The following is a 26,741-nucleotide window of genomic DNA, read 5'->3' on the forward strand; positions in this document are numbered from 1 at the left end:
GGGAGACATGCTAGGACACAGCAGGAGCAGGTCTTGGACCGCCTGAGAAGGTCCCCCAGTGGACGGCCTCTCCACTCTTTAGTCACCTACATTTTCTTTCGGTTGCCTCGGCATCGACCGCCTTCATCGTATCCTTGGAGAACTGTCTTCGGCAAGGTGTTATATCAGACGACAAAGAATGTTTATGGACTTATAAATCACTATTTGGAGGATGGAAAGTCAAACAAGACGACAGCACCACAAAACACATTTCTTCAATAACGTCCACCACTTCTTGTTTAGGTTGCAAATCTAATATACCAAAGAAATAAATTAAGGGGTGAAAAGTTTAAGAAGTGTTTCGATGAGGAAAGATTCATCAAACGTTGCTCACTTTCGTTTTGTTTCGAGATCAAACCACGTTCAGCCAACTAACTGCAAACCGGAAATCTCTTCGGGATGCGTGTTAGTGACTGCCCTTTCCAGCAATATTGACGAGAAGCCAAGTTCGCCAGAGACCGAAGCTGGATTCTATTGGTTTGGTTTGAACTCCACAGAGCAATGCGAACGGTATTTATAGCAAAAACAGCTTCGTTTAGTTCGTGGTTTCCTTGCATTTGAAGAAATCACAGTATTTCCCGCTGAATAAAATATGTATAATTTAGTAAAGATTGACAGTTCATAATCCTGTATCACCGGTAAATTGGCGTTCGACAATATGCTCATTGCAAAGCAGAAAGTGTTCCATACACTGTCCAGAAGGCCAAAGTGAAGACAGCAAAACAGACAGGAAACGCCCAGCGTGAAATTTTGTCCACGCGACGGGGGTCAAGACCAGGAGCTTTCCGGTTCCTTCGGTGTGTCTGGCATTAGGGTCTGGTACAAAAAAAATGATGCAGTTATGCAATACACTATAGAAAATATCCGTTGCAAAATCTGTGAACAGAAGCTTCAGCCCTCCATTTATCATTTATGACTATTGTTGATTTTATGCGCTTGCAAAAAACAAAACAAAAAACAGAAAAAGTATTCTATACTCTGCAATAGTATTCTTTTCTGCGGAAGCTTCTAGCAGTGATCAACAATTCATAAAACACCAGACTTAATCAATAACCTCTGGATTTGAGATTTATTATGGATGATGAGAATGTGTAGGTATTGTGTGTATATAGATATCTCGGTGGATTTGCTCTTCTTCCCTGGCTTGTGAACTCATTGCACTTTACGGTTTTCCGAGAAAACATTTTGCAAGCTACACTACTTGCCTATTTGAGCCTACGACCGGAGCTGTGGTGTGGACAGGAGGATTTGCAGCCTCGCTTGAAACTTTTCAAACAGACTGAGCAAGCGGGGGGCAACTACTGGTTTCGTGTTTTTCATCACATTCATCATCCTACAGACATAACGTTTACATGTCATGGTGAGTGTGTCCGTGTATATGTTCTTATTATTCTGTGTATTTTTTAAAACCTGATCGTAAGCGGGTTTTTCTTTCTTGTTTTTATTATGTCTGTTGATATATCCTTGTACAATTTTTTGCAGACATTTGTTTCAGTTTGTCTGTTCTGTGAATTTGTTTTCTGTAAAGTGCATTGAGCCTCCTGTAAAGCAGGAAATTGCGCTATATGTTTTCCCGTTATTATTATTATTATTATTGATACTAGCATGCCTTCTCCATCTATGTAATTAGTCGATTTCCTGCAAATTACCGTGTGTATCGATGATTGAGTGGTCTACAGCTAGAGGGAAAATAGTTTCCTGGACAACTTGCGTACCACCCCGAGCGATGAATTAACGGACCTACTGTCTTGTAGGTAATCTTGGGAAAGATAAAGGGTAAAGAGGTAAGCTACAATAAATCATTAATACGGCATCACAAGATGAAAGCACCGACGATGGCCTAGGGCCCACGTGTTCGCGACCTAGGTGACCCATCAGTTTCAGAGTATCGGCTTTGTTCTCACTTGGATCCGCCAGGGGTATAAGTTCGTAGGTATAAACAGCGGAAATGAAAGATCGTGGTTGATCGGTCGAGACCTGAATCAACATCGACAAGCTCCAGGGTGGGCACAACAAAAAGTGTGCTTGTGGAGCCAAGCCACCAACACATCTGAGAGAAGAGCTCTCCGTGGCCACATGGAACATCCGCTCAAAGGGGAAAAGAACTTGTTTATAAGCTGGAACGGTATAAGTGGGACAGTTAGACGGACAGAGGGCAGATATTTAAGATTTGCGGAGACCCCAACTGTCGAAGGTCAAGTAATGAACTATGTAACCCGAGTGCCTACTTGTATAAAAGTAACTATTTCAGATTTTGCCCCCGAATTAAACACGTGATATTTGAAATAAACTCCCCTTAGTGGTAAACTACATTGAATGAAATCATGCCTCAACATTTCTCTTAAATATGCATATCTTGATTCAATTTTTTGAGACAAATATCGTATTTCGTCAGAAAATAATGATAAAGATCACAAAATTCGTTATAAAAGTTATTTTTCCTCACCTCCAACACTTCTGTGTCCTGTTTTCTGGAGTTGCTGTCTCTCACATCTCGTCTGAACAGTTCCTCTTGACGGCTCAGCGTGTTGACATAGGCATACTCCAGCAACGCGGCAAAAACAAAAGCCACACACGTGGACATCCACACGTCTATGGCCTGACAAGTAATTAAAAAATACTTGAATACAAGGTTAAACATTTTTCTCTTCGAATGAATAAAAACGGAAGGAAGTGTCTCATTTCCGACTTTTACTTTTATGTCTGTTCATCTCTGTCCCTTGCATGAAATAGTCTATATCTTCTCTCTATCTCTCTCTTTTCCCAACTCACGATTAATTTTAAAGTACCAATAGGCGTGGTCAAGCTCTATATCCATCTGTCTATATGCCCCTGCGTACGTGCATAAGAAAAGCACGTGCATGTTTGTGCGTACATCATCATCACCTTGATGTATGATACTCTGGGCAAAATTGCCTGCACCCCGGAGCTCTGGGTTGTCATGGTGAGGATGGACATGACTCCGATGGTGATGCGGCGCGGCTGTGGCAGCAGAGTCAATCCAGAAGCTGACCCAGGACAGGATGACCACCAGCACGCTAGGTAGGAACATGTGCACCAGAAAGTACCCCACGTGTCGCTTCAACATGAATGTGGCCATGATGCAGGCAAACTGACCTGTGGCAACATTTGTGAATCGGATCACTCTATCTGGTTAACGAGGGTGTCTTCTTTAAAGAAGACAAGAGTATATATATATATGTTCATTGATACTAGCAAAGATATTTTCTTTTATTGCGTTCAGGTAAACATTGTGCTATGTATGAGAAGTAACAAACACCTGAAATCGTTTGTACCCTCTGCAGTTCAGCTCCTCAACCAAAGATGAATCTTCAGGTGTGTGTGCGAGCGTGATGGTCTTGGTGTTTCAGAATGTTTCAGATGTTAGACTACATGTTTTCTATGACACACCACTTGCCTAAGTCTTATCTTGTTAATAGCAATTGCTCTGTCAGAGTTAAATTTTTGACAGTATTCATTGTGACTATCTGTACCCACTCTGACTCTTTGTACCCATTTTGAAGCTCTGTACCAAATTGTACCCTCAGTACCCACTTTCATACATTCCAATGCAGTCCGCCGTTATTACGCCCGCATCAATGAATCGTGCCATCTCCAGATCATCTGCTTTGGTCACTTTACCATCTGCTTGCGTCCACTGAAAATCCACGTTGGCGGTTGTGTAAGAATCTTAGGACAAATTGTTATAAAAATTATTAGCTTGCTGCGGAGGACCAAGCGGCCAAAATCAAGTCAATTTTGTCATTATTAAGAACTAGAGTGAATTATGGGATGACACTTACAGCTCTGGATTATTAGCGGACAAGACTGTACGTCCAATGGGAACAAAGTCAAGTCCATCTGACAGCTTAGTGTCATGGACAGCCTGCAACAGCGACAGTGATACATGTCACAAAGAGCCTGCAACAGTGATACTCAATGACATATGTCACGGACAGCCTTCAGCAGTGTCAGTGATACAGGTCAAAGATGTTTGACATAGTAATTACAGCGTGTTTCTCTTGGTTGAAATTCATGTCAAGCATGTCACAAGTATACAAGATTAGACAGTTCTTAGACCGCCTTATATTTAGCTTATTACAGAGGCACCTGGTGTACCTGGAGCTGTACAAGACAGTGCCATTCTTATGCAGGTGAAGAAGCCTGTTAGGGACCGTGACATTGTGCACTGACGCCGACTTCTCGTTCCGGAAGTAGATGTCGGGCACCCACAGCTTGTCGATGACCCTGGTGTCAAGCTCCAGAACTTCCGCTCCGGGGAACGAGGTAAAGGCCAGGCGCTCGTCCACCCATTTCCGGCGCAAGTAGAATGTCATTGTGTAATCCTGCACAGAAATAAAATTTGCGTGAGAGAGAGAGAGAGAGCAATACCCCCAAAAACAATTTTTAGAGAAGCCTTTCATTTCTTTCTGAACACGAACATTTAAAAAAACTTAAAATAACACACAGAGAAACATACATATACAATTTCCATCTTTAGGTCAGACCCTTTGCAGAAGTCTGCACGAAACACACTCACTTAAACAGAAAAAAAATATCATCTAATTACCATCAAAACTTAAAGCATGCAGTAATAAAAAGAAAGCTAATAATCATCCAGACCTCCTGCCTGCCTGCCACTGCTTGCCGTATAATTTTTTGCTTACCATAGAAACTTCGTTGATGGTGTGGAAGCTGAGGATGTGGATCTGAATTGTGACATTTGTTGGAACATCTGCAAGGACGATGGTACCACACTTCTTATCTATGCATCTATAAAGGATATCGAAGCCTAGGACATTAAAACGCCTAACTCATCCTACACTATGAATTGTGAAAATACATGCAACATTTGAGGGGTGACCCAGTGGTGTTTTCACTGTACTCCAGTGTTCTCCAATAGCTCATTAACGAGGGGGTCAAAGTGTAGGTGTGAGATTCTTTTAACTTTACTCCTCGTGAAAAAGGTCAAGTTCAATGCTAACAGAATGCAGCGCTGTTATCAAACTTTTAAGACAGAAATGCGCAGTGAGTTTTTAATTTTTGTTTTGTTGTTGTCTGGAGAAAGCTCATTTGGGTTGACTAACTGTATTGCACAAACATCCACTTACCTTTGTCAAAGTCGGGTGGGATTTGAGGATCGTACTCTGGGTCATCAAGCAGAGAATGCAAAACTTGCCGCCTGCAAACACAAAGAAGACAGCAGCCATTGCTCAGCATTGTACCATGTGTGTGTGTTTGTTGAGAAAGTCCGAATTCAGCTTTCTTTTGCCAGATGAAGCATAGAACTACAGTAAACGTGGGGAAGGGTTAACGGCTAGTGGAACTAAAAATAATAAACATTATAAACGGGTAAAACATTTAACACTTTGATATGATGCTCGGTTTGAACGTTTGTGTTTGCGGATCAAGAAGCTGCAGTGCACGCGTCAGAAGAAAAACAACAACAAAAGCTTGACAATTTCTTCTGAAAAGCATATAAACTATGGATATCTGAGTTAAAAAATTTCCGTCATTATTGCTCCATAAAATCCAATTATTATAACATTTTTTTCACATAAAAGCATTGCACATTGGGAGACCAGCAGTTGAGGGACTGCATCTGGTTGTCTTGACAGACATTTCCTTGTGCAGTTACTTATTGTGTCAGCCGCCGCTCTTTTGCACACCAGTAACGAAAACACTTCACAACTGGCAGCAATATCAGCTCCAGCACAAAAAGTTCTGGCACCAGGAGAAGTGTCAAGACCACGCAGGAACTGAAAGTGAAGCTGAAGAAGAATACTACAGAATGAATGGGAGAGGATGAGTATGGGACATAGCCAACATACCTGGTCATATTTTCAAACTTTGCCGTAACTGGAGAAAAGCCTAAGGACAGGCTCAGCACGGCCATCAAGCAGGGTAGGTCACTCGTCGAAACCATTATTTCTGGAGAGAAGCAGGGGAGAAAAAGCGCGCGCGCGCACACACACACACAGGGACATGCATTCACGCATACGCATACACAGAGGCAAACATACATGTTACACGTGGATTTCTATTTCCCTTAAGTGGATTAGGATTGATGAGGTCTGTCTCAAAAGTAACGAGACTGGTTCGCCAGAAATTATTTCAATTCAATTTCCAAACAAGCTACATGGTTTTCTCTTTAAAGTGACATCAACTCGAGTCTAATGCACTTTTCCATTCTTTTCTGCCACGCTTCTCTGCTCCGTCGTTACGGTCCTCGTGATGGCCTCCACGGGTCTTTTTGATGATCCCCTTGAGCTTGGGGAGAAGAAAAGTCACATGGAGCATGATCAGGTGAATAGGGAGGTTGTTTCAGTTCGGCGATGTCCTTCTCGGCCAGGAATGACGGATGTTCAGGCCGTTGTGGGCAGGTGCATTGTCAGTGTGAAGCAGCCACGATTTTTTCTGCCATCAGTCCACCAGAGCATAGAAGCATGGCAGAGAAAGATGGAGATGAAAGATGGAAAAGTGCGTAAGACTGGAGAGGGATTACTTTGAAGTGAAGACTGTTTTTGTTGTTTTGAACTGAAATAAATTGTTTATGACACCTGTACTGTTACTATCAAGACAGACATCGTATGTGATGAGCAGGAAATTCTGCTTTAGATTGTCAAGATAGAGAGAAGCAGAAACCATGAGTGTCAGAGAGTGAGAAAGAAAGTGTGTGTGTGTGCTCATAATATGCAATAGGAGATAATGTTATGCAGATTAACCTTCTGACACTGATGACAAAAGCATGCAGTTTCTAAGACTGGAATAAGACATCTCTCGTTAACGGCAGACAACGAGAGTTGCCCATAAAACCGTCGAGCGTATTGCAATAGATTAAGAGGGCAAGTACTGGCGCCCTCTGATGTCCAGACCACTCCTGGAGAGAGGTGGCGGGGAAAATGTCGCCTGGTCCATCATGCAATATTAACGGTCTAGAGTAACTCATACTTTGTGTGTAATATTGATTCTGGCTCCTTCCCTAAGTCATCACGTGACCTTTTTTTTTGTTAGCGATATTGAAGGTTTGTCGCGGCTGCTGGAGGGTCTGCCAGCTCTGGCATTTGAAAATTTGGTTCGAATGGGGGATAACTGATTTTTTGTCTGACTTGATTTGTGATCTGGGGAAAGAACCCGTGAAGAACATGAAATACATTTGTTTTGGTGTCTGTTTCTTCTGCTGGTTTTGCCAACTGTATTGCAGATGACACAGTTAAGGAATTATCAAGAGATTACAAGAGAGGGTAAAAAATTGACTTCTATAAATACATGGTAAGAAGAGTATTGAACAGGGATGAACAATTAAACAACTTAGCTTATACAAATATGTTAATATATATACACAGACAAATTGCATACCCAAGCACAAATGTACAATATATACATTCAACTGCACCATTAGCATATAATGTCTTTGTGAAATATTTGCATGCAACGTTTGTTACATCAACACATGTCTATTTGAAATACTGACATATGACATCATTGTAATCATTCATTATTGTATATATATATGTATTAAGTTTTCGGTCAGTCATTTAAAAGACTTTATGTTTAGGTTACAAGCTTTAAGACTAACCCAATTCCATCAAATGAAATAAATTTACAAGACGAAGTGTAATTTTGGCAGTTATCCATAAAAATTATGTAAACCTGAAAGAGTGGATAAGTAATGCTAAGAGTAAGACAGATAAACTCATACTACTGAATATCATGAATACCAAAAGAAGCAGTTTCTAGCTTATTTACAAAATATGTTATTACTATTCAGATTTGTTATGTCAAATTTATGGAATATTAAATTGATAATACCATTTATGCACTTAAACGACAAGGCTTTCATTAATTATTGCAGTAGTCTTTATAGATAAAATGAACTTGGAAAAGGCTGTTTTCTAAAAAATTAATACTACAGATAAAATTCATCACTGTTATGCATTCAATTTCTTATCCAATCTTCCTAGAAACAGTCAACCAATTTTTGTTTCAATTTTTAAGGCCGTCAGCCATTCAGAGCAGAACATTCATCGATACCTACATGTAGACATACGTAGCAATGCGAGTAAAAATAACCACGAAAGTCCATTACCCGTATTTTCCGCTGACTACCAGCACTGTTGCCGAAGCAACAAAGTGAACTTGATGGCCCCTTCACACATACTGTCTGCTGCCGACGTTGTCGTGGCGACCTGAGCTGTGCCCAACCTTCGCGTGCCAATGTTGCCGAGAATGCAGCACGAGCTGCAGGTCACGCGCTTCCCTAGCATCGGCAGTCGCCCGCTTGATGCTCGTGCACACCTGCAGCAAGCGAAAAGTAGCTTCATTTGCTCTTTGCCTAACCGACTTTACTGCCAGCCGCCATGTTGTCCTCATGTCGTGAACTAAAGATAGCTTTCAAAGGCTCTTCCAAGATGGAGACTGGCTGATATGTTTAGTCGTGAGAATTCGATTATTTCTAATACAAAAACGGACTGTCGTGCTTTTTTTTTTTTCAATAGAAACTAGGATCAAATACATTACTAGAAATAAAATAGAAAAACTGAAGCTTACGGGAATCCTTCACTGCAAAACTATTTGGGAAATTCCTGTCTTGGAATCAGGTTTTTGTCTTTTGTGCTCTTAAAGCTAACCAACTATTATAATCTGTTTAAATGTGTTCACGTCACTTTGATATCAGACATGGACATTCATCGTTTGATCCTAAATATACAAACACTAGACAGGTTGCATAAATTATGTGGTGTTCACTTCTGTTGATAGCAATGAAGAGATTGGGTATTTTGGTAATGCTGTATTAAAATGTAGTGGAAAGAAAAGTGGAAATAATAATGAGAATGTTTTTTTTTTTAAAGTAGAGAGGATTTTTGTTTCACCAGATAGAGCTCTTTACTAATTGTTTTACTTCAACGGCGAAAGCTGACAGTAGGAGCAAACTGCTTAGCCATTAGCATCGATTGATCCTGCAGGTCTAGTGAGGTCGGATGGCTGGCTGGGGAAAACAGCTGCCGTAGGCAGTGAGCGATGCTCTCTTTGGTCTCACTATAATACATTCTTTCTTCTCATTATTTGGTGGCGAGGTCGTTAAGCAAAATTTACCCGTGGCTGCTGCTTGTCAGGGAAGACCTCAAAGTCCTATTACAGTGCCAGAAAAATTCTGCACAAAACTGTTGATACTCATCTCGACGCGGAGCTTAAACGCCCTATCATCCTCTCCGAGGAGAAAGCCACTGTCTAATCAATGCTACAACACAAACAATGCTCGCTGTCCTGCAAGTTATTGATTTAAAGGACGTGTACAATCACATTCAGTTTAAATCTCAGTATATTCGTTGCTGACACAATTATGTTAGTTTTGGGAGAAAATTTTGTTCCCCTTTTTTATTGTCAGTGCGTCGTACTGACTTCGATGATCATCTGTGTAAAAGAATCGACAGTTGAGTTGACAAATCATATCTATGACAAAGTCGTTGTGGTTTATCGCTTTGAAAATTTCTTTCTTGCGCACAATAGTACGCAGCCCTTGGTGTTCATTTGCAAATGGTCTGAAGTAGAACAAAGTTTACACAGAAGTTATTGGATTTTGCTAATTTTACTTATGTCTCCACTTTCCCTTTGATTCTCATACAGCTGGATCCTTTTTTATCTGCTGTCTTAGAATTTAATCTTTACAATTTTTTTGGTTTAGTTGTTTATTGCGGATTTTTCAATTACATATGAATTGAAATAGAAATTGAAAAATTGTGATAAAAATCGGAATTTTTTTTATGTAACTATTAAATAAGAGAAAATTGGAAAAAAACTTGCGAGATACCGTTAATCTGCTCCAGGCGAGCTCCGCTTTGCATTCAGAAAATATCCTCTTGCTGATCGAACTTTAACTTTTAAAAGCACAAAAAAAGTCTTTGTAAGTGGTATTGACTGTTGACTTGAGTGAAGGTAAACGGGAAAGCTCCATCTTGGTCTCTCTCACATACACACATAGGCATGCACACGCAAACTGCTTTCCTCTTCTTTAGTCAGCTCCTCTGGATTTACCTTACATCAAATGTAAAAAGAAATAAAACGATGAGTTTAGAAGCCAAAAGAATGCACGAGGAGTTGAAACAAGCTGTTATTTGTTGTAGTTTGTAGCGTGGAGCCGGTTTGAAAAAAAAGGTCTTTGCTTGTTTGTATGCTAACAGATCGTTTCCCAAATCGCACAAGAGGTAAGGACCGACGAGTTGGGAATCAGCGGGGTAAGCAGCTTCAGGGAACAAGTAAACTAGCAGGTCACACACACACAAACACCTGAGCCAACAGAATAAGCAAGCCACCTAAACGCGAGACATAAACTCAGCCAACGTACTTCACAGAACCTTTATTAGCACAGAGTTAACCCGGTATAAATTATATTTTAAATTTTCAATGAAAAACAGAAAAAAGGATTCGTCTGAATGATTGTAACCTCTACAAGATGTCTACCGATGCCATCATTATGAGCAAATGATTTATTACCGGATATAGTGCAAGGCTGTGGTCATCTAGATTGATAAATTACTACTGATATCCATATAATAATTATTTTACTTTTTTTGTTCTTTATAGGCTTCATGATAATTTTTTATTTATTTACAAAGAGGGAATTGAGGAAAGGGTGGGACTAAGATGATGTGGGACAAGTGAATGTAGAAAATATCATATTCACGAAGACTTTTTTCGTTGATTTTAGATGATTGTAATTGTTGTATTCCTAAAGGTTTTTTTTTATAAGTCCTTCAATATTCCGATACCTTTCAGGTTCATTTTAAAAGACCTTTCAGGAAAAATCTCGATTCCGAGCAACAATTAACTTCGTTGTATGAAAAAAAGTGCTCATACACTCCATGCTTCTAATTCACATTCTGTCTTGGCACATCTATACTCTGTATTCAGCTTCTTCTGAAGACTGCCTGCTGTTACTTGCTAATACATGCTAATATTAACAAGCATGTGGAAAAAACTTTTTGTATATACGGGGAGGAAAATCAATGTGAGACAAGAATACGGGGGAATTCATTGTCATTATTATCAGTAATGATAATAGACGTCCTGGATTATATGTGAAAATCTCTGGAGAAGCCGCTTTACATTAATTTTTTTTCCAAAAGATGTTCCTTTTTACTGATCATATTGCTGTACTGTTCTCTGATAAATAGTGTGATAAGTAGTAAAACTATATCTGTTATCAGCAAGCAAAAATGTTTTATTCACGACAAAGAATATGTTCAGTATAAAAAAGTATCACAACTATTAAGAAAAAATGTTCTTGCAAATGTGCGTATAATGTACATCTATAAATATATATAGAGAGAGGGTAGGAGACAAAAGTAAAGAGAACTCGGGAGAGAAAGAGTGATGGAAAAGAAGAGTGATTAAGCATTACATTTCAAGTCTGTGACCATAAAACTCTCCGACCCCATCTAGTGGTTGAAAATAATATGCTCGTAAAGGGAATGCTAAGAACACATCATACAGGCTGAACACGAGTGCAGTAGTCGGAGGATGAACAGGGAATAAACCCAACCGTGAACGCACCGCTAGCAATCTACAATAAACAAACACAGACATGGAATATTATAAACCACAACCTACAGGCATGGACAAGGGATTTAAGTAATTCCCGGTCAAACAACAGACAAAAGCAATACAAGAATACCGATGAATATTTTTAGTGACAATAAAAAAGAATGGCTGGACAATTTATGGCTAATGGTGTGACGAATGAATGAGTTAAATTATTTTTAAAAGATTGTATGTAGAACATGCCAGTACACACAGTTAATCACGGTGAGTTCAGGAGCACACAGGTCACAATTATCACAGGTTTACGCTTACTAATTAGCATACGATGCCATGAATACTGAAGCCACGCGTACACGTGCCAATCCGCGTGCAATGCATATCCCGGGGAGGAAACTCTTTCCAGACACACACAGGATACATGCTCGTGGTGGTAGTCGGGGGTTATGATCGTAGTAATGGTGAGGTGGGGGAGGGATGGTTGTAGTGGTAATAAGGTAAAGAGAGTACTCCTGGAGCAGTCATTCGCAAGTCAGTTCCACTGTATTGGATACCGCATTTTTTTTCGAAAAAAAAAACTTTTTGTGAAGGTGGACGCATGTCTTATCCCTTGCTGTCCCAGACTTTCTAACAGGCCAGGTACATGTTTAACAACTGGGAGGAGGTTTGTTGCGCCACACACTATCAAATCTCCTACCTTCGACCATGTGGTGGGGATGATGGTGGTAGTGAGGTTGACAGAGTAATGGTAGTGAATGAGGTGAGATTGAATGTGTAGATACTTATCGAATCTTCTGTTTGATAGTTTCACGAAGCAGGATGTACCTGGCTTCTAGCCCAAACGCTGTCCATTCTATCAATCGTACTAATTTTTTTTTAATTTGCCCCTAAAATCTCAATTATTTCAGACCCGTCTCTTACACAGCAATACATTCATTTTGTATGATGCACCCAAGAGATTTTAAAAAAAATCTTTACTACCGAAAAATGGAGGATTTGCAGCACCCGACCGAATAAAAGAATAGAAAGAAAATCAAACCAGTGTCCAATTACAGCAACAACACTGTCTACATAATGTTAGGCAGCAGATGATGTCGGGTATGGAATGATCTGAAAAATCAATTATGTCCAAGTAGAAAAAAAAGAAAAAATCCATGACTAGCCTAGGTAGACATATCACACGACGGTGGATTTATAACACTCTCCGATATTAACTACAAATAGTAAACGGTCCATCAAAACTGACGGCGGGGAAAACAATCTCTGCTGTTCACTGAACTAATCGCTTTTCTCCCCCCTGCGTACAAGAGCGGTAATAAATCAGGGGGCGTAAATCTGAACGCAATGAAATAATTCCCGTCGGACTTCCCAGCTTGAAGCAACACCGCGACACTGAGGGCTCATCGGCATAATTGCGGCCTGCGCAGACGCCAAGGGACACCACTGCAGCCACGAGTTGTTCCGGAAATACGTCAGAATGGAAGAGCTCAGGCTCCGTGAGAGTATTTCTTACACTCCGAGCTGTCACATGGATCTTTCTGCTATGGTAAGCAGTCCACAGGCTGTCTTTAAAGTTCGCGATCGACCTTGTTCCGGAATCGTGATTAATGACGGGGTCTGGGCAGGTGGGGGAGTGATGGTGATGGTGGGGAGGGGATGGAAAAGTGGAGGTGCAAGGTTAGTCACCAGCATGGCGGCTGACAGTTGATGCTCGCATGCGTCGGGGAGTCTCCTGGAGAAATTTAGAGTTGTACGGTCTTCAGGCGAAGTCGACGAATGTGTAGATGAGCCAGTAAGCCCAGGTTGAAGGTGATGAAGAGAGTTGGGAAAAATGTAGCGAGAGATGCGATCCACGTAGCGCGCCCCCTGCTTGCCGTACAGACGGGTAGGGATGGTGCCGGCCGTCACCTCCAGCTTCTCGCTCTGACAACAATAGGACAGTCAGTCATAATCTCATTTTGCCTGTTCTCAATTAAAATTTGTATCAGAACACAGCTGAACAGAAAAACAAATAAACAAACAAACAAACAAACAAAAAACAAAAAAGATAAGAAGTACACACCATGCCTATACTGAACTTTAAAAAAATTAAATCTGAACATTAACATATTTGTGTGTTAGTAAGTGAGGGAGAGAAAAGCTACAATAGGTTCATTGTCTAGGTCATTGGTCCAAATGAAAGAGAGGCAGACAAGCATGTAACTAAGGGCTGAGGTCGTGAAAACATCGTTTTCAAAAAAAGTAAACACCGATGAAAGTCTTGTGAATAATACAAAGTGAAATTTTATAGCGCATTTTCTCACTTTTAAAGTAGCTCTGTGCGATGTGTAGAAATAAAAATGTGAAATATAAGTAATCAAAATAGAGTTATAAAAATATACGTTCATAGGCTCAACAAATAATTATATAGAAACACGATATCAAAAGGGACAACATCTCGCAGTCAAGACGAGGTAGACAACGTTAAGTACAAACAGTTGGTTTGAAGTTTTGTTTTGAATAATTAACTTGAATGGGAAAAACAGTGAGAGCATAGCACAGTCCGGGACCTACGAAGCATTAGTGAACCGGACAGCAGTTTTAAAATATTCATGGGGAAAAATAAAATTTTCATCAGATGTCGATTTTGTCAACAAGCTCAAATCTTAAATCTAATCTGTAGAAAATGTAGCAAGAAAGAAAATACTCCTCCGTAGAACCGAAAAAAGCTAAACTTGGAATAAAGTGGAGACAATCCGGCAGACCGAAAAAAAATAATATTGCATATGCACGCGCGCGCACACACACTCTTTCGTTTTACTCTTTTTCATTTTCCAACAGAAAATGCCAGCGACTGTTAGCACCAAGTTCCAGAGCATATGGTTGGCGGCTGCTACCCCGGGTGAAGTACTCACCTCGTTCAGCACCGAATTGTCGTCGCCACCTGGGCTGGCAGATCCCCCGAAGCAGGCGTAAGGCACGCGGCGTCGAGACAGCACGTTGATGTAGGCGAACTCCAGCAGCGACGCGAAGACAAAGAACAGGCAAGTGGACATCCACACGTCGATGGCCTTGACGTAGGACACCCGGGGTAGCGACGACCGCGCACCCGTGCTCTGAGTGGTCATGGTGAGGACCGTGAGGACCCCCAGTGATATTCTGGAAACAGAACAGACTGCATTTCACCATGCAGCAGGTCTTTGCAGTTTCTGATTTAGTTATCACATTTGTTTGCCGACGGTCGTCGTCGTCGTCGTCGTCATCATCATCATCATCATCATCATCATCAAGACAAATTTTTTTCTCACCTTGCAGGTATGGCCTCTACGTCCAACCAGAAAGACACCCAGGACAGAATGACGATGAGGACGGACGGGACGTACACCTGGATGACGTAGAATCCCACGTCACGCTGCAGCAGGAAGTCCGCCCGGACACACGAGAAGCTGCCAGCTGTAAACAGAGGACAACGACTATGACTAACGGGAAGAACGCCATTTCCTTTCCTATTCTGTAAGGTGTGGCGACCAGTGGGTCAAGAGACAATGATAATTCTGTCATAGAGTGATCGCACACATGCAAACATTTGAATGGTTTGGAGCATTAATACAATTTTTTCCCTGTGAGGAGCCTTGTGAAAATAACTCAGCATAATCTAGAGAGTGAAAGGACTTGTCTGATACTCCAGTTTACTTCTTGTAAATTTCTAAGTGAGTTTTGTAACTCGTTAGTGACGGAATGATCAGTGGCATCCCACCTCTCCTCCTTTGTTCTGTGGTGCTCTGCATGGTTGTCATCACATAGCCTTTGGCAGAAAGGCTTAATAACACGGCGTGTCTTGAAAATCAAGTAGTTTATCACATTCAATGTTTTAACAAAAATCTGAGCACTCGGGCTGCTCACTCAAATTTGAATCTGAGCTTTGAAATAATAGTCCTCAGCAAACTTCTTCCATATCTTTCTCTTTAGTAAATAAAACAGAATGTAGCGATATGCGAGTGCTTGTACGTGTGTGTATGTTTTGGTCTGAGTGTCACAAAAATCTGCTCCGTTTTCATTCTAACTAAATTGTGCAGAAATATTCCTGCCATCTATTGAAAGTTCGTAAACTGTTTGGCTCATGTACTATGCCTAAGCGTTTCTTTGGTTTAATGTTCGTTATATCCATTACAAAACGCTATTCTTCTGTGACCCGAAGTACAAAACGAAAAACCTCAAGTTTTGGTAACAATGTCATTTAGAGAGTACCATAAGAAAGAGATAGCTATGGGGGCTAACAACACTTCAGTGTTCATCTCCCCTTCACTAAAAATGTCTAGCACCCCCTATCCTCCTTCCCCCGCTCCTTTGATTTGATCCGCAGTAGAGAGCCTGTTAGGCCAAGGGACATCATTCGGGCAATGACAGGGTTCCCTTAGCTCTTTAGAAGATGAAAAGAAAACCCCACTTTTTGTTTTTTTTTTTCAAAGTTTCACGCTGAATCTCGCATTGCATTATCGGCCTTCTGTTACACAATGCTTGTTTTTGTTTGGGAAAAATCCTGTATTTTAGAGCGGACGATACGAAACAGGCACAGGGCAGTTTTATTCGCGGTTAATGTGTAAGTTCTTTATATGTTTCTTTCGAAGCTGTTAATAAAATGGCTTAAAAAAGGAAAATAAATGTCGTAACACAAAATAAGATAATAGTTACAGAGATCGATAAGAGGTTGAAGAAACAAAGAAGAAGGAAGAAAAAACCGATAATGAAAACTATGACGATGATGATAATGACGACCACGATAAAAATCACGACAAAAAAAATTGAACAAAAAGATGAAACTCCCTAAAAGTTGGAAGTAGACCGAAAAAAATAACAAAACAAGAGAACAAGACAAAATTATCCTGTCCGATAACATCGAGAAGTCTTAAACCTCTTAAGAATAATAAAAAATGCAGTTCCAGACAGCTCTCGTTCTCACTTTCTTTATAGGTTTTTGTGCAATTCCCCAGTAACACATGTTGCAGTGTATATTGCGGCAGTTCCATGTGCTCGTTGAAATCAATCGGTTTCTGAGACATCCACTCGTAGACAATGTTTTCCATCGTGTAGCCATCTGCGGACAAACATTAGCAAACGCAGAGATATAAGTTGTTTTGCTTTGAAATTAGTATATGGATAAGGCTCGATCACACTCAAGAACTCAAATATATCACAGACTGTGACGAATATCAAATGGATTTGCTTTGTTATTAGCTTGCCCATGATGTCCATTCCTGTCAGTATGAAAGCAGTAGTCAAACATATTGCATCTGGTGAGAGTGAAATTAAAGGGAAACAGTTAAAAAAAAACTCAAAAAAAAAAAAACGAAAAGAAGAAAGAGAAAAGACACGAAAGCATATGAGAAGCCTGAAATAGGAAGGTTACAAAAATCAAGTTGGTGCTCACAGCTGGCGATGAGTATTGGGCACTTCTGGCTGTCCAGCGGGTATTTCTGCAAACTCATGTGACAGGAGAGAGTCACAGACAACCTAGAGAGACACACAAACATGTGGAAGTAAAAAAGTGTAAACCACTCAGGTGCATTCTCTTGACCGTTTGATTTTTGTCAAAGAAATATGTAATGGGAGTATAATGACGAGAATGGCAGGATATCAAATTACACACACACGTGAAGACATTGGTCAAAACAATTTCAGATTAATCTATGTTTTTACCAGAAGTTTGCCAGTCTCGGCTGAATGCAGATTAGAATATTTAGAAAATATTTACAGAGTAATGTGAAACTATGGTATCCTTTTATATGTTTTGAGTTATTGTGATTATCATATTCGTTTTGCTTGCTGTTTGGTTAGGAAGAAGAAGAAACTTTGTCCATTTACCTCATACTGTAGTATATCGTGCCATTTCGGTATACAGATGCATCAGTCGGTTTGGTACCGTGACATCGTGAAATGCACCTTTCTTTTCATTTCTAAAAAATGTGTCCGGCACCCAGACCTTCTGCATAATTTTTGTGTCCAGCTCCAACCATTCTGACCTGGAATGGTTGACGAACTGCAGCCGTGGGTCTATCCACCGTTGTCGTAGATACATGTTCAGAGAATAGTCCTGCAAGTGAAGGTACCGAATTGCAACCTTGTATTGGGTTCAATACATTTACCATTTTCTTTGCAAACTAATGCATACATGCTTAATGTTGGTGTGTGGTGTGTGTGTGCTTGAGTGTGTCCTTTGCATTGTCCTATTAGCTTAAATATTTTATAAAATTTTCCGTCTACTGTTTCAGCAACACGACGTTTTTCCGTCTCGGGAACTCAAACCTAATTACCTCTGAGGGCGTAAGTTCAACTAGCGAGGGAATGTAAATATATATATGCTAAAAGAAAACTAAATAAAAAAAACTCTATATGTATGGTTCCCTAAAATTGTGGATAAACAATTTATTTTAAGTATTTCTTGAACTCATTTTTGACCAGGTAGGCCTTCAATTCCCCTGGATGTCTGGAGTCTATATTAAAGCGGAAGTAATAAGACAAACTTCAAAAACACTTACAACATTAAGGAACTTTGTCTGCAACGTTCAGCGTTACCGACCTTTTCAGTTTAAAATAAGTAAAAAAAGTAAATAGTTTACTTGTAATCAGAAACACTGACATTACAGACTTTGAGTGTATCTCACCATAGACTGTTCGTTGATTGAGTCGATGCTCAGAATATGAATTTGTACAGCAACTTTTGTTGCGTGATCTGTAGAAAGATAGTAAAATCATTATCAGCAACAACGGACTGGTCTTTCGATTCTGAATATCACACACACACAGCAAGAGAGAGAGAGAAGGATTGAGAGAGAGAGAGAGAGGATGCTCAGGTCTGCAACTAAAAGTGCTTTCAAGCTCAAAACATCATGTGATCCTTAAAACTCATTGTACATTCATCTTCATATTACACATGTTGTTGTGCACACCTGTATGTGATGTTGTAGGCGGATGAAGACGTTTTTTTTGTGTGTGTTCTGCAAAAAATTCGTGTTTGTTAACAACTCGTGTATCTCGAACGTCAAACAACCTGGCTTGCTCGAGAGAAACAGCTTTTTCCACAATTTGCAAACGACTTAAAAGTTTCGCTGTCCAACGAGAAGGGACAAAATACTTTCGTCGCGAAAATCCCACGTTTTTCTTCGTAGACCACGGCCACGAGGTTCCCTACACGTCTGAGCGTTAAGTAACGGAAAGATACCCGCTAATCGATTCCCGTGAGATGAGGAGCATCGTAGGGGTTGGCATGGCGAGTGTTCAAATACGGATCTAGTAACGACCTTTTGAAAAGCGACTTTTCTGCATCACCATAATGTTGTTGATCTCCATAAAGATGACGTCTCCGTGGACAACGGTCCTCGTTCCAGTTCGAGAGAAAAGGTCGCAATGGAGCCATGTGGAGAGGTATCACCTAGATGGTGGTTAGAGGTGAGGAAGAACTGATGAAACTTTAGGCGAGTCGTTTATCCCAAAGCGACTGGCAACAAAAGCTTGTCAGCAGAAGTTGTTTTTTTTTAAAAAAATGTTCTCACTCGATCAATACACACAGAGAATGGCAGCAGCCAAGACATCGTGTGCTCCTGCTCGACACTTTGCATAATTGTCCAACAAGAAAGCAGCCATTTTTTACTGTCATCGTGTGCACGGTGTAAATTGATTATTAGTTCGATCCGTAATTAATTCTTGACCGTCGGAGTCATCAATCTAAAGGTCACACAGTGGATGCTCTTGATCGTACCCCAGGCTACCCGTGTTATCTGCCAGCTGCTGTTCTGTAAATCCTCCACAATGATGTGTGTCCTCTCTTTGACCTTTTTATTTTACCTTCTAATGACCTCCCCATCTGTCCTACCGTGACCGGTGAATTTCTCTCTAAGTGATGTTGACGGAATCTACTCCTGGTGATGGCACTACCATACTAGCATCTCACTCGAGGTAATCAATGTCGCTCTTCTCGATCTTCCGGCAAAACAATCACCCCGTTAATTCTGTAGGCAATGAACAGGAATATTTGACACAAACCCACCTTCATAATTAGATTTACTAATTGGATTTATCTTGACTGGTTTCCCTTCGAGATATAAAATCTCGATGGGAAAGGCAACCAGCGATGACAGAAATTATCTCCAGCCATTTGGGCTATTTATAGATATGGCTTTAATAATGACCTGACCTCCAGACTCAGGAGTAATTTTGTGCGCCAGGAGGCCCAATGGTATCCAATGAAAGTGTGTAATTGTAATACAGGAAGCTTCTGGAAGCACTTAGACATGTACAAGAGTATGTAATAGATAAGTGTCTCTACACACTCTGCGACTAAAGCTGTTTCATGAATTTGTAAATTTTGGGTTTTTCCATGGGAAAGGGGAGTTCAACCTATCAATGAACGTTGCCCGACATTTTCATCATCTTTCACTCTCTTTCCGGTTTTACTTTTAAGGGTCAGACTTTCCTTTTTTTTTATGTGTGCATATAGTCGCTCCATACACAATTGCAGATTATTAATATAAAATCTCACAAAGAAAAAGTAAGACCTTGCGTATATGAAGAAAAGCTAGCTCGTAAGGACCTTCGACATAAAGAGAGATCTCTTGCTTTAACGGTTAACAGAGCTTCCGTTCAGCACCAGACAGGGTTTACATGTCAAAATAAACGACCAAGAATATTTTTCCAACGGAGTCGTAGCAGCCGGTCTAAATTAACCTCTTCAGGGCCATCGGAGTAGGTCTTAAAGACTTCTTGTGGCTCCCAGAGCACCCATGAAACATTACTGGCAACGGCGATGCGGCCAACAGTCAGCCATGTGTGCTTTGTGTGTGCAAAGCAAAGGTGAGTGGAAACACTGATGTCAGCTATGTTTTCATGTTTTTCGCTACTGATTTGGCACAGGCACACAAAATGGTCATATAAGTCACAGTACAGGTGCTAAATTGTTCATTTTAAGACAACTTTAATTTGACAGCTACAAAACATACACTGCACGAATACAGCCTGTGACATGTGACCGTAGGTTAGAACAGATTGATCACAAAATCACATTTTACATGGGGAACTAAATGTTTGCAACTACAGGACATTGATATTTTACTCGTCTGTCTTTTTAATTTCTCTATTTCTTAAAAAAAATTTTGCATCCATGATTGCACAAGTATTTGCACAAGCTTTGAAGGGTCTAGTTTATAAAAAGGATCACGAACTGAAAATTAATACATGTACCCCGGGCGAGAAGATAATTCATGTCATTTCATCAACTGATAAAATGGTGATTTATTGATAATTAAATACCTTGCTCGTAGTCAGGTGATATTCGAGGGTTGTAAGTAGAATTCACTAAAAGCAGATCCAGAACTTCCTCTCTGAAACGAAAAAAGTATGATAATATTATAAATAGTCCATCACAAAGTCGCTTTCTGTTTTTCTATTGTCTGGAGAAATACGAGAGAAACGCCAAAGACATCAACAGTGTGAATTGTGCTTACAACAAACCCCAGTTTTCGAAATTAGAGACACGTTAAAATCATTCATACTACCTAACCCTTTTTAACGAGCTCATAATTAAACCTCGCCAGAACCCTGTTTCCCACCACCCATTCTCTTCTTGTAGATGTATTGCAAGGGCACAACTTATGGGAAATGCCAAGAAGAGGAACGTTACTATTTTTTCTTTTAGAATTTTTTTGTTTGCTGCGTGAAATGTCTGCAAACTATTTTCCCTGCACGCCCGCTGAAAGTCAAAAGTCTCTGAGTGTGCACAAACTATTGCCCGAGCCCAGTGTTTACCTCCGGGCGCTTCACCTTCATGCGCTCCTCGTCCTACTCATCCTCAAAAAAAAAAAGAGAAAATGTTTGTCCTATTTTCCTGTGCCTCCAGTTTTCTCTTTCGCAGATTTTTGTTTTTCACTTACCTCGACATCTGCGTAAAGTCCCTCTTTGCACCTGTGCATTGCTGCACAACAAGAACGAGCAACAAGAAGACTGAAAGTGTGAAGTTCATGGTGGAGAGAGGTCTGCAGGCGGGTGTTCACAGTCCTTCACCAGGTGCGATGATAAGAGACTGGTGGACGAGGGAAATGAAAGAACGTAATTCAACATGAATGATTTTTGTACCCTGGTATTTATCAAAGTCATCTTGTCATCAAAGTCGTTGTCATTACCAAGTAACTACTCTGCTACCCTTTAATCTACGTTTTCATTCACAGGTATACTCATTTCTACACAAATTTAAGGTAAAAGCAAGGGCAATGGTATGTTGGGCTTCGTCTATAAGAATGTGGCGTTCTAAGTCATGTCCAATAAATTTTGGATAAAAAAAACTTCATTTACTTACAATTGTGTCTAAAACAAATATGGGCGGTTCAGGTAGGTCACCCTGTTGTGTTCTCTAATGAAGTCCCTGGACCGTCTCCAGCGGGAGGTGACATACAGTCTTCCGAGTAGGAGTCGTCAAAACAATGACATCCTGGATTTGGCGATCATGTAGAGAAATTTCAAAGCAGAACAAGGCGATGAAAAGTTGAGCAACTGGCATGACAGAGGATAATGCTACAAACATTATCTTATTTAGCTGCTGCATGATTTGATATCACAATCACTGGAAGAGGTTTCGTGCCAGTGATCTCTGAGTGACAATATAAAGAATGCCATTGCAAAACCTCCGGTGTTACTTTATTTGAGACTGTTTGTACTGGGAGTCCAATATTTACAGACCCTGTATACAAACGATGCCAGGACTACGCACACATCCTGCTTTTCAAAAGTTGGACGAACCATGACAAGTCTGTTTACATCTTTACACTGTACAAACATTGGGATAAGCCCAAGACGCATGCCAGACTACTCTTCGCTGATTTTAGTTCTGCATTCAATACAGTGCAACCAGACCTTCTGGCTTTGAGCCTGATTTCTGATTTTGATCTTCCACATCAACTAGTTCTGAGGATAGTGGATTTTTTGACATGCAGATAACATGCTATCAAGTTGGAAAATAGCTTTTGATTGCCAGCTCAAATGGAATTTAAACACAGAACAGATTGTTTCATGTGGCCAACAAAGAATACCTTCTTTCGTAAGCTCAATAGATTTTCAGTTAGTCAAGTAGTCTTAGGCCGTCTCTACCAGTCGTTTATTGAGAGTCTTTTATCTTTGTAATTTGTAAGCTGGTTTCGAAATCTCTCTGTCCATGATAGGAACAGTATCAACAGTATTATCCTCATCTGTTCTAAGATAACTGGTGTCGGACAGAGGGATTTAGCTTCTTGTTGTGATCAACAAACAGGAAAACATTTTGTCTATACCTGAAAATGTACTATCTAGAGAATTTATATTATTGAAGCTCAGGTAAACGCTATTCCATGCCAACATACAAAAGTAACACACACCTGAAATCGTTTGTGCCATCTGCGTTCCAGCTGCTCAACTTCAGATGAACTGTCAGTGGTGTGTGTGTGATGTTGTAGATGCCACATGATTCAGTTGATATGGTAATATACAGATGTATTAAGCCTGATCAAAGCACAAAGTTCTATGTTTACACCACAAACCGTATGTACAGGTGCGCAATCACTCACCTGCTCTGAGCCTTGCAAGGATCTGAAGAATATGTAGTCAATCCAGCGAGATACACACACCTTCAAAATGCAGTTCTTATCCCAAGCGGCTGCCAAAGAAAGATGATTCTGGAATGTATTAGAAAAACACATCAACATGGGCAGGTCATGGGATGCAAGAAATCGTGCGTCATACATCGAGAAGAGAGATAAATAAAAAACTACGAGAGATATAGGATGTTATTGTTTATATGTTATACGTCTAGAGCATATGGACATCTGTGGCTGGATGGAGTTGATTCAGCGCTGCTGCCACATGAAAAGGTTTCTAGAAAATGCAAAGCTTTTTTTTTTTCATTTACACTGCGAAGGTAACTCTGAAAATGGCGTGTTGAATGCAAAACATTTCTCTATCACCCCTGCTGTTCATTGAAACACAATTATTGAATTGGATCTCTTTGGACATCCAACGAAAGAAACACTGTTTATGAGACGAGCATATGACACAGCAATGTAAAGGATTCACAGCAGGACTACATATCGAATACTGATCATTGTCAACGAGCACCAGAATACTACCTGGCGGAAATAATACTATTAAATAATCAATGGCACATTGTATAGCACCTTTTCTCTAGCATCAGCTAGACTCAATGTTTATAGACACACGAGCACACCTTTGTAGGGAGACATGTCCATAAAGAACACAAACATAATCATATTATAGCTCTAGGAGATCTTTGCTAAATATGATCAAATGTTCATCCATATTTATCCGATTAGTAAGAAAAGCCTGTAAAATGACAGGAGTGTAGAGTTTGCTGCACTACAATAACAACACCATCGGGGATTACACCAGGAACAGTCTCTGAGCCAGATGGTTGATGAAGGGGCTCATGGGAGTATCTTTTGGGCCTTTTGTTGTCTCAAGAACAAAAACATTGTTTTCGTTGCCATGATCATAGCCACAGAACCAAGAAGATCAGCTTGTAGGTGGTGAAATGCGTGAGGTCGCTGACAGGTAAGACAGTCATCACCTTTACACTCGACAGCAATGATATTTACCCTTGTCTTCACTCCCGCCAGGACTAGATTTTTTGTGAAGTGACCTACTGTACGGTACCTTTGTTTCTGCATCTGAACGCACCTTGTGCTTCACGTGCAAGTAACAGGCAGGTGTAAGTGCGAGTGCCCGTGGCACCAATTAGCAGAGGGCTTAGAGATCCAGGAGAGCGTATCTTGTTACACAAAGACCGCGTAAAGCTCAGCTCAAGATAGAATTTCCCGAAATCTTGACGAATGCATTCTCTCGAGATATACACGTTTATCTAAGACAACAGAATTCTTGTCAAAGGTGTGAGTTAGTGCATTCCTCGATACCATCAGATGGTCCCCAAGGCTGACTGCATTACTGTAGATGAAGACAGCGATAATATTCTTGCTAAACACCAATGGATGGAAGCATTCTTCTATTCGTTATCGTACAAGAGGGACTCGTGAGAGACGCATGAGTTAACGAACTTCACGTTTTCGAACTGTAACGGAAAAAAGAAAGGCAAGCTGAAACAAGGGTGACAACCATCTACATTAGTGTCGTGTCGAAATCGTCAGCTGACTCCGAGAATCGATTGGGAGCACGAACTGTGGCATGTTCCTCCGTTTTCTTTTCAGTTTGGTGCAGGACGCAAAACAGGCAAAGTGGTTTTCCTCCAGGATCTGCTTTCATTGAATACAAAGTGTCCAAGTCAATGACTGGCATGGATACTGTATGTATTATTTATTTTCACACAGACACACACATATACAGAGATGAAAAATGCACTGGTATGCACCATCGACCATGTTTACCTACCGGATAATACAAAAACAAATGTGAGTCATGTTAAATGCTTTTAACCATGTTTTTTTTTAAACTCCACCTGAAAAGATCCTCTGTCCGTCTTTTTGTCATTCCGGTTGTCCTTCTGTCATTGCATATGTCTGTTGATCCAGCGAATAGCGTATAAATGCGCACCCCGCCCCCCCCCCACACACACATACACGCAGACAGACATACAAACACAGACATTCATTCCTACATAATAACATTTCTATTTTTTTAAAAACTAAACCCAACATATTCCTAGTGCTCGAGCGTTTGCTCCAATACGTTCCAATCCCAAAATCAAATTCTGAAAAAAATCATTTCCGACATTCGGAAGTCACCGGCCAAGCTCAATAAAATGTCATTACACTATCTACGGACGTTTTTAAAATGAAATCGTACCAGCGATCCTTTTTGGTTTGGCCTCCATTGTCACAGACACGAGACTGAAAGCCGTGGAAATGATTTATAGGTGAGGTCGAGGGGAAGAACCTATAAAGAGATTTTCCACCGATTTCACTGGAATATAATGAGTTTTAACCAGAGTATTGGGATCAATTCTCGGTTTAACAATGAGCTCACTTTAGCTGAAAGAAAAAGCTGCAGTGCCTCAGTTTAGTTAAAAGTGACTAGTTTCTGTTTTATGTTTTTGCTCTAAAGAAATTCGTTGTTCGAAATTATTTGATCATAAAATTGGTATCGTCCATCATGTCCATGTCATAGTTTGCAGATAATTGCATATTTTTCACTGAATTAGGATTTTACAGGATTTTTTAAAATAACTTACACTTATATACAGTGGAACCTCGGTTAGCGAACGCCTCGGATAGCGAATATTTCGGTTAACGAACAAAAATTTCGTTAAAAGTTTGTCTTGGATAGCGAACAAAATTTCGGATAACGAACAGCCACGTGAACCACACGTGACCGACCAGCATGCCATCATTCGCGCTCGTTACACAGTTACGATCAGTCGTTCCTTATCTATGCGCATCCTTCTTATTTAGTGATTTTTGTGCTTTATTTTAATAAGATAATCCTCAATCATGGCTCCAAAGAAAAGTCTGTAGAGAAGTCTTTCTCTAACAGTGCAATAGGCAATAGGAGCCTAAACATGTTCAATGATAATGTGATGTCGTCTTACCCAAGAGTGTTACAAAAAAGGCAGAAGCAACAGACAGTGGAGAAGTTTTTTCCTTCAACCTCAAAGTGACAGAAAAAGGAAGTTATCCCCCGTTTTTACAATGTCACGTGCTCATGGAAGGGGAATCAAAGCAGTAATTCCACCCCATCCTCCCCACACCTCCATCCACCCACGCCGTCAAAACGACAAGTGTTCTTATGTTTAAATGCTTTCGTTAATGTTTTTATCTTTATTTAACTCCATTTATGTTGTATTATAACTGTTCTCACACACACACACACACACGCACTACATAAACCATTGTGTGCACGTGCCACATACACTGCATTCTTGTATGTACGACAACTATGACTATACATGTGCAACACATATTCCATCTGTAAGTACTACAACTCAGCACTACCATGTATATGCCCTAATGTACTACTGTATATGGATTAATTACCATGTGTGTACTAATGTACTACAATATATTTATTAATTATTATGTATGGATACTAATAGACTATTATATATACACACACTAGTGTACTGCTGTGTATGTGTAGTACACATACTTCTATGCATGTGTATACACCTTGTGTTTTACGGTATATACTGCTGTACTACTGTA

At 40.3% G+C, this 26,741-nt stretch overlaps 2 protein-coding genes across 2 annotated transcripts; both read right to left on the minus strand.

Annotated features, from left to right (window-relative positions):
• Positions 1-658: 658 nt before the first annotated feature.
• On the minus strand, positions 659-8,409 carry LOC112560395 (glycine receptor subunit alpha-2-like). The gene is given in 11 exon segments (XM_025232232.1): positions 659-855; positions 2,486-2,638; positions 2,926-3,021; positions 3,023-3,156; positions 3,595-3,729; positions 3,843-3,925; positions 4,159-4,385; positions 4,707-4,774; positions 5,151-5,221; positions 5,871-5,970; positions 8,129-8,409. Coding segments are annotated over 10 exon segments (1,110 nt in total). The 5' UTR covers positions 5,966-5,970; positions 8,129-8,409; the 3' UTR covers positions 659-807.
• A 4,163-nt stretch (positions 8,410-12,572) lies between these two features.
• On the minus strand, positions 12,573-24,204 carry LOC112560394 (glycine receptor subunit alpha-4-like). The gene is given in 13 exon segments (XM_025232231.1): positions 12,573-13,500; positions 14,472-14,715; positions 14,865-15,009; positions 16,517-16,651; positions 16,985-17,067; positions 17,419-17,450; positions 17,453-17,647; positions 18,219-18,286; positions 20,860-20,930; positions 21,480-21,628; positions 21,902-22,033; positions 23,142-23,249; positions 24,186-24,204. Coding segments are annotated over 10 exon segments (1,461 nt in total). The 5' UTR covers positions 21,569-21,628; positions 21,902-22,033; positions 23,142-23,249; positions 24,186-24,204; the 3' UTR covers positions 12,573-13,101.
• Positions 24,205-26,741: the final 2,537 nt, after the last annotated feature.

Source organism: Pomacea canaliculata, linkage group LG3 (genome assembly GCF_003073045.1).
Source record: "Pomacea canaliculata isolate SZHN2017 linkage group LG3, ASM307304v1, whole genome shotgun sequence".
In the NCBI taxonomy this organism is placed as follows: domain Eukaryota; kingdom Metazoa; phylum Mollusca; class Gastropoda; order Architaenioglossa; family Ampullariidae; genus Pomacea; species Pomacea canaliculata.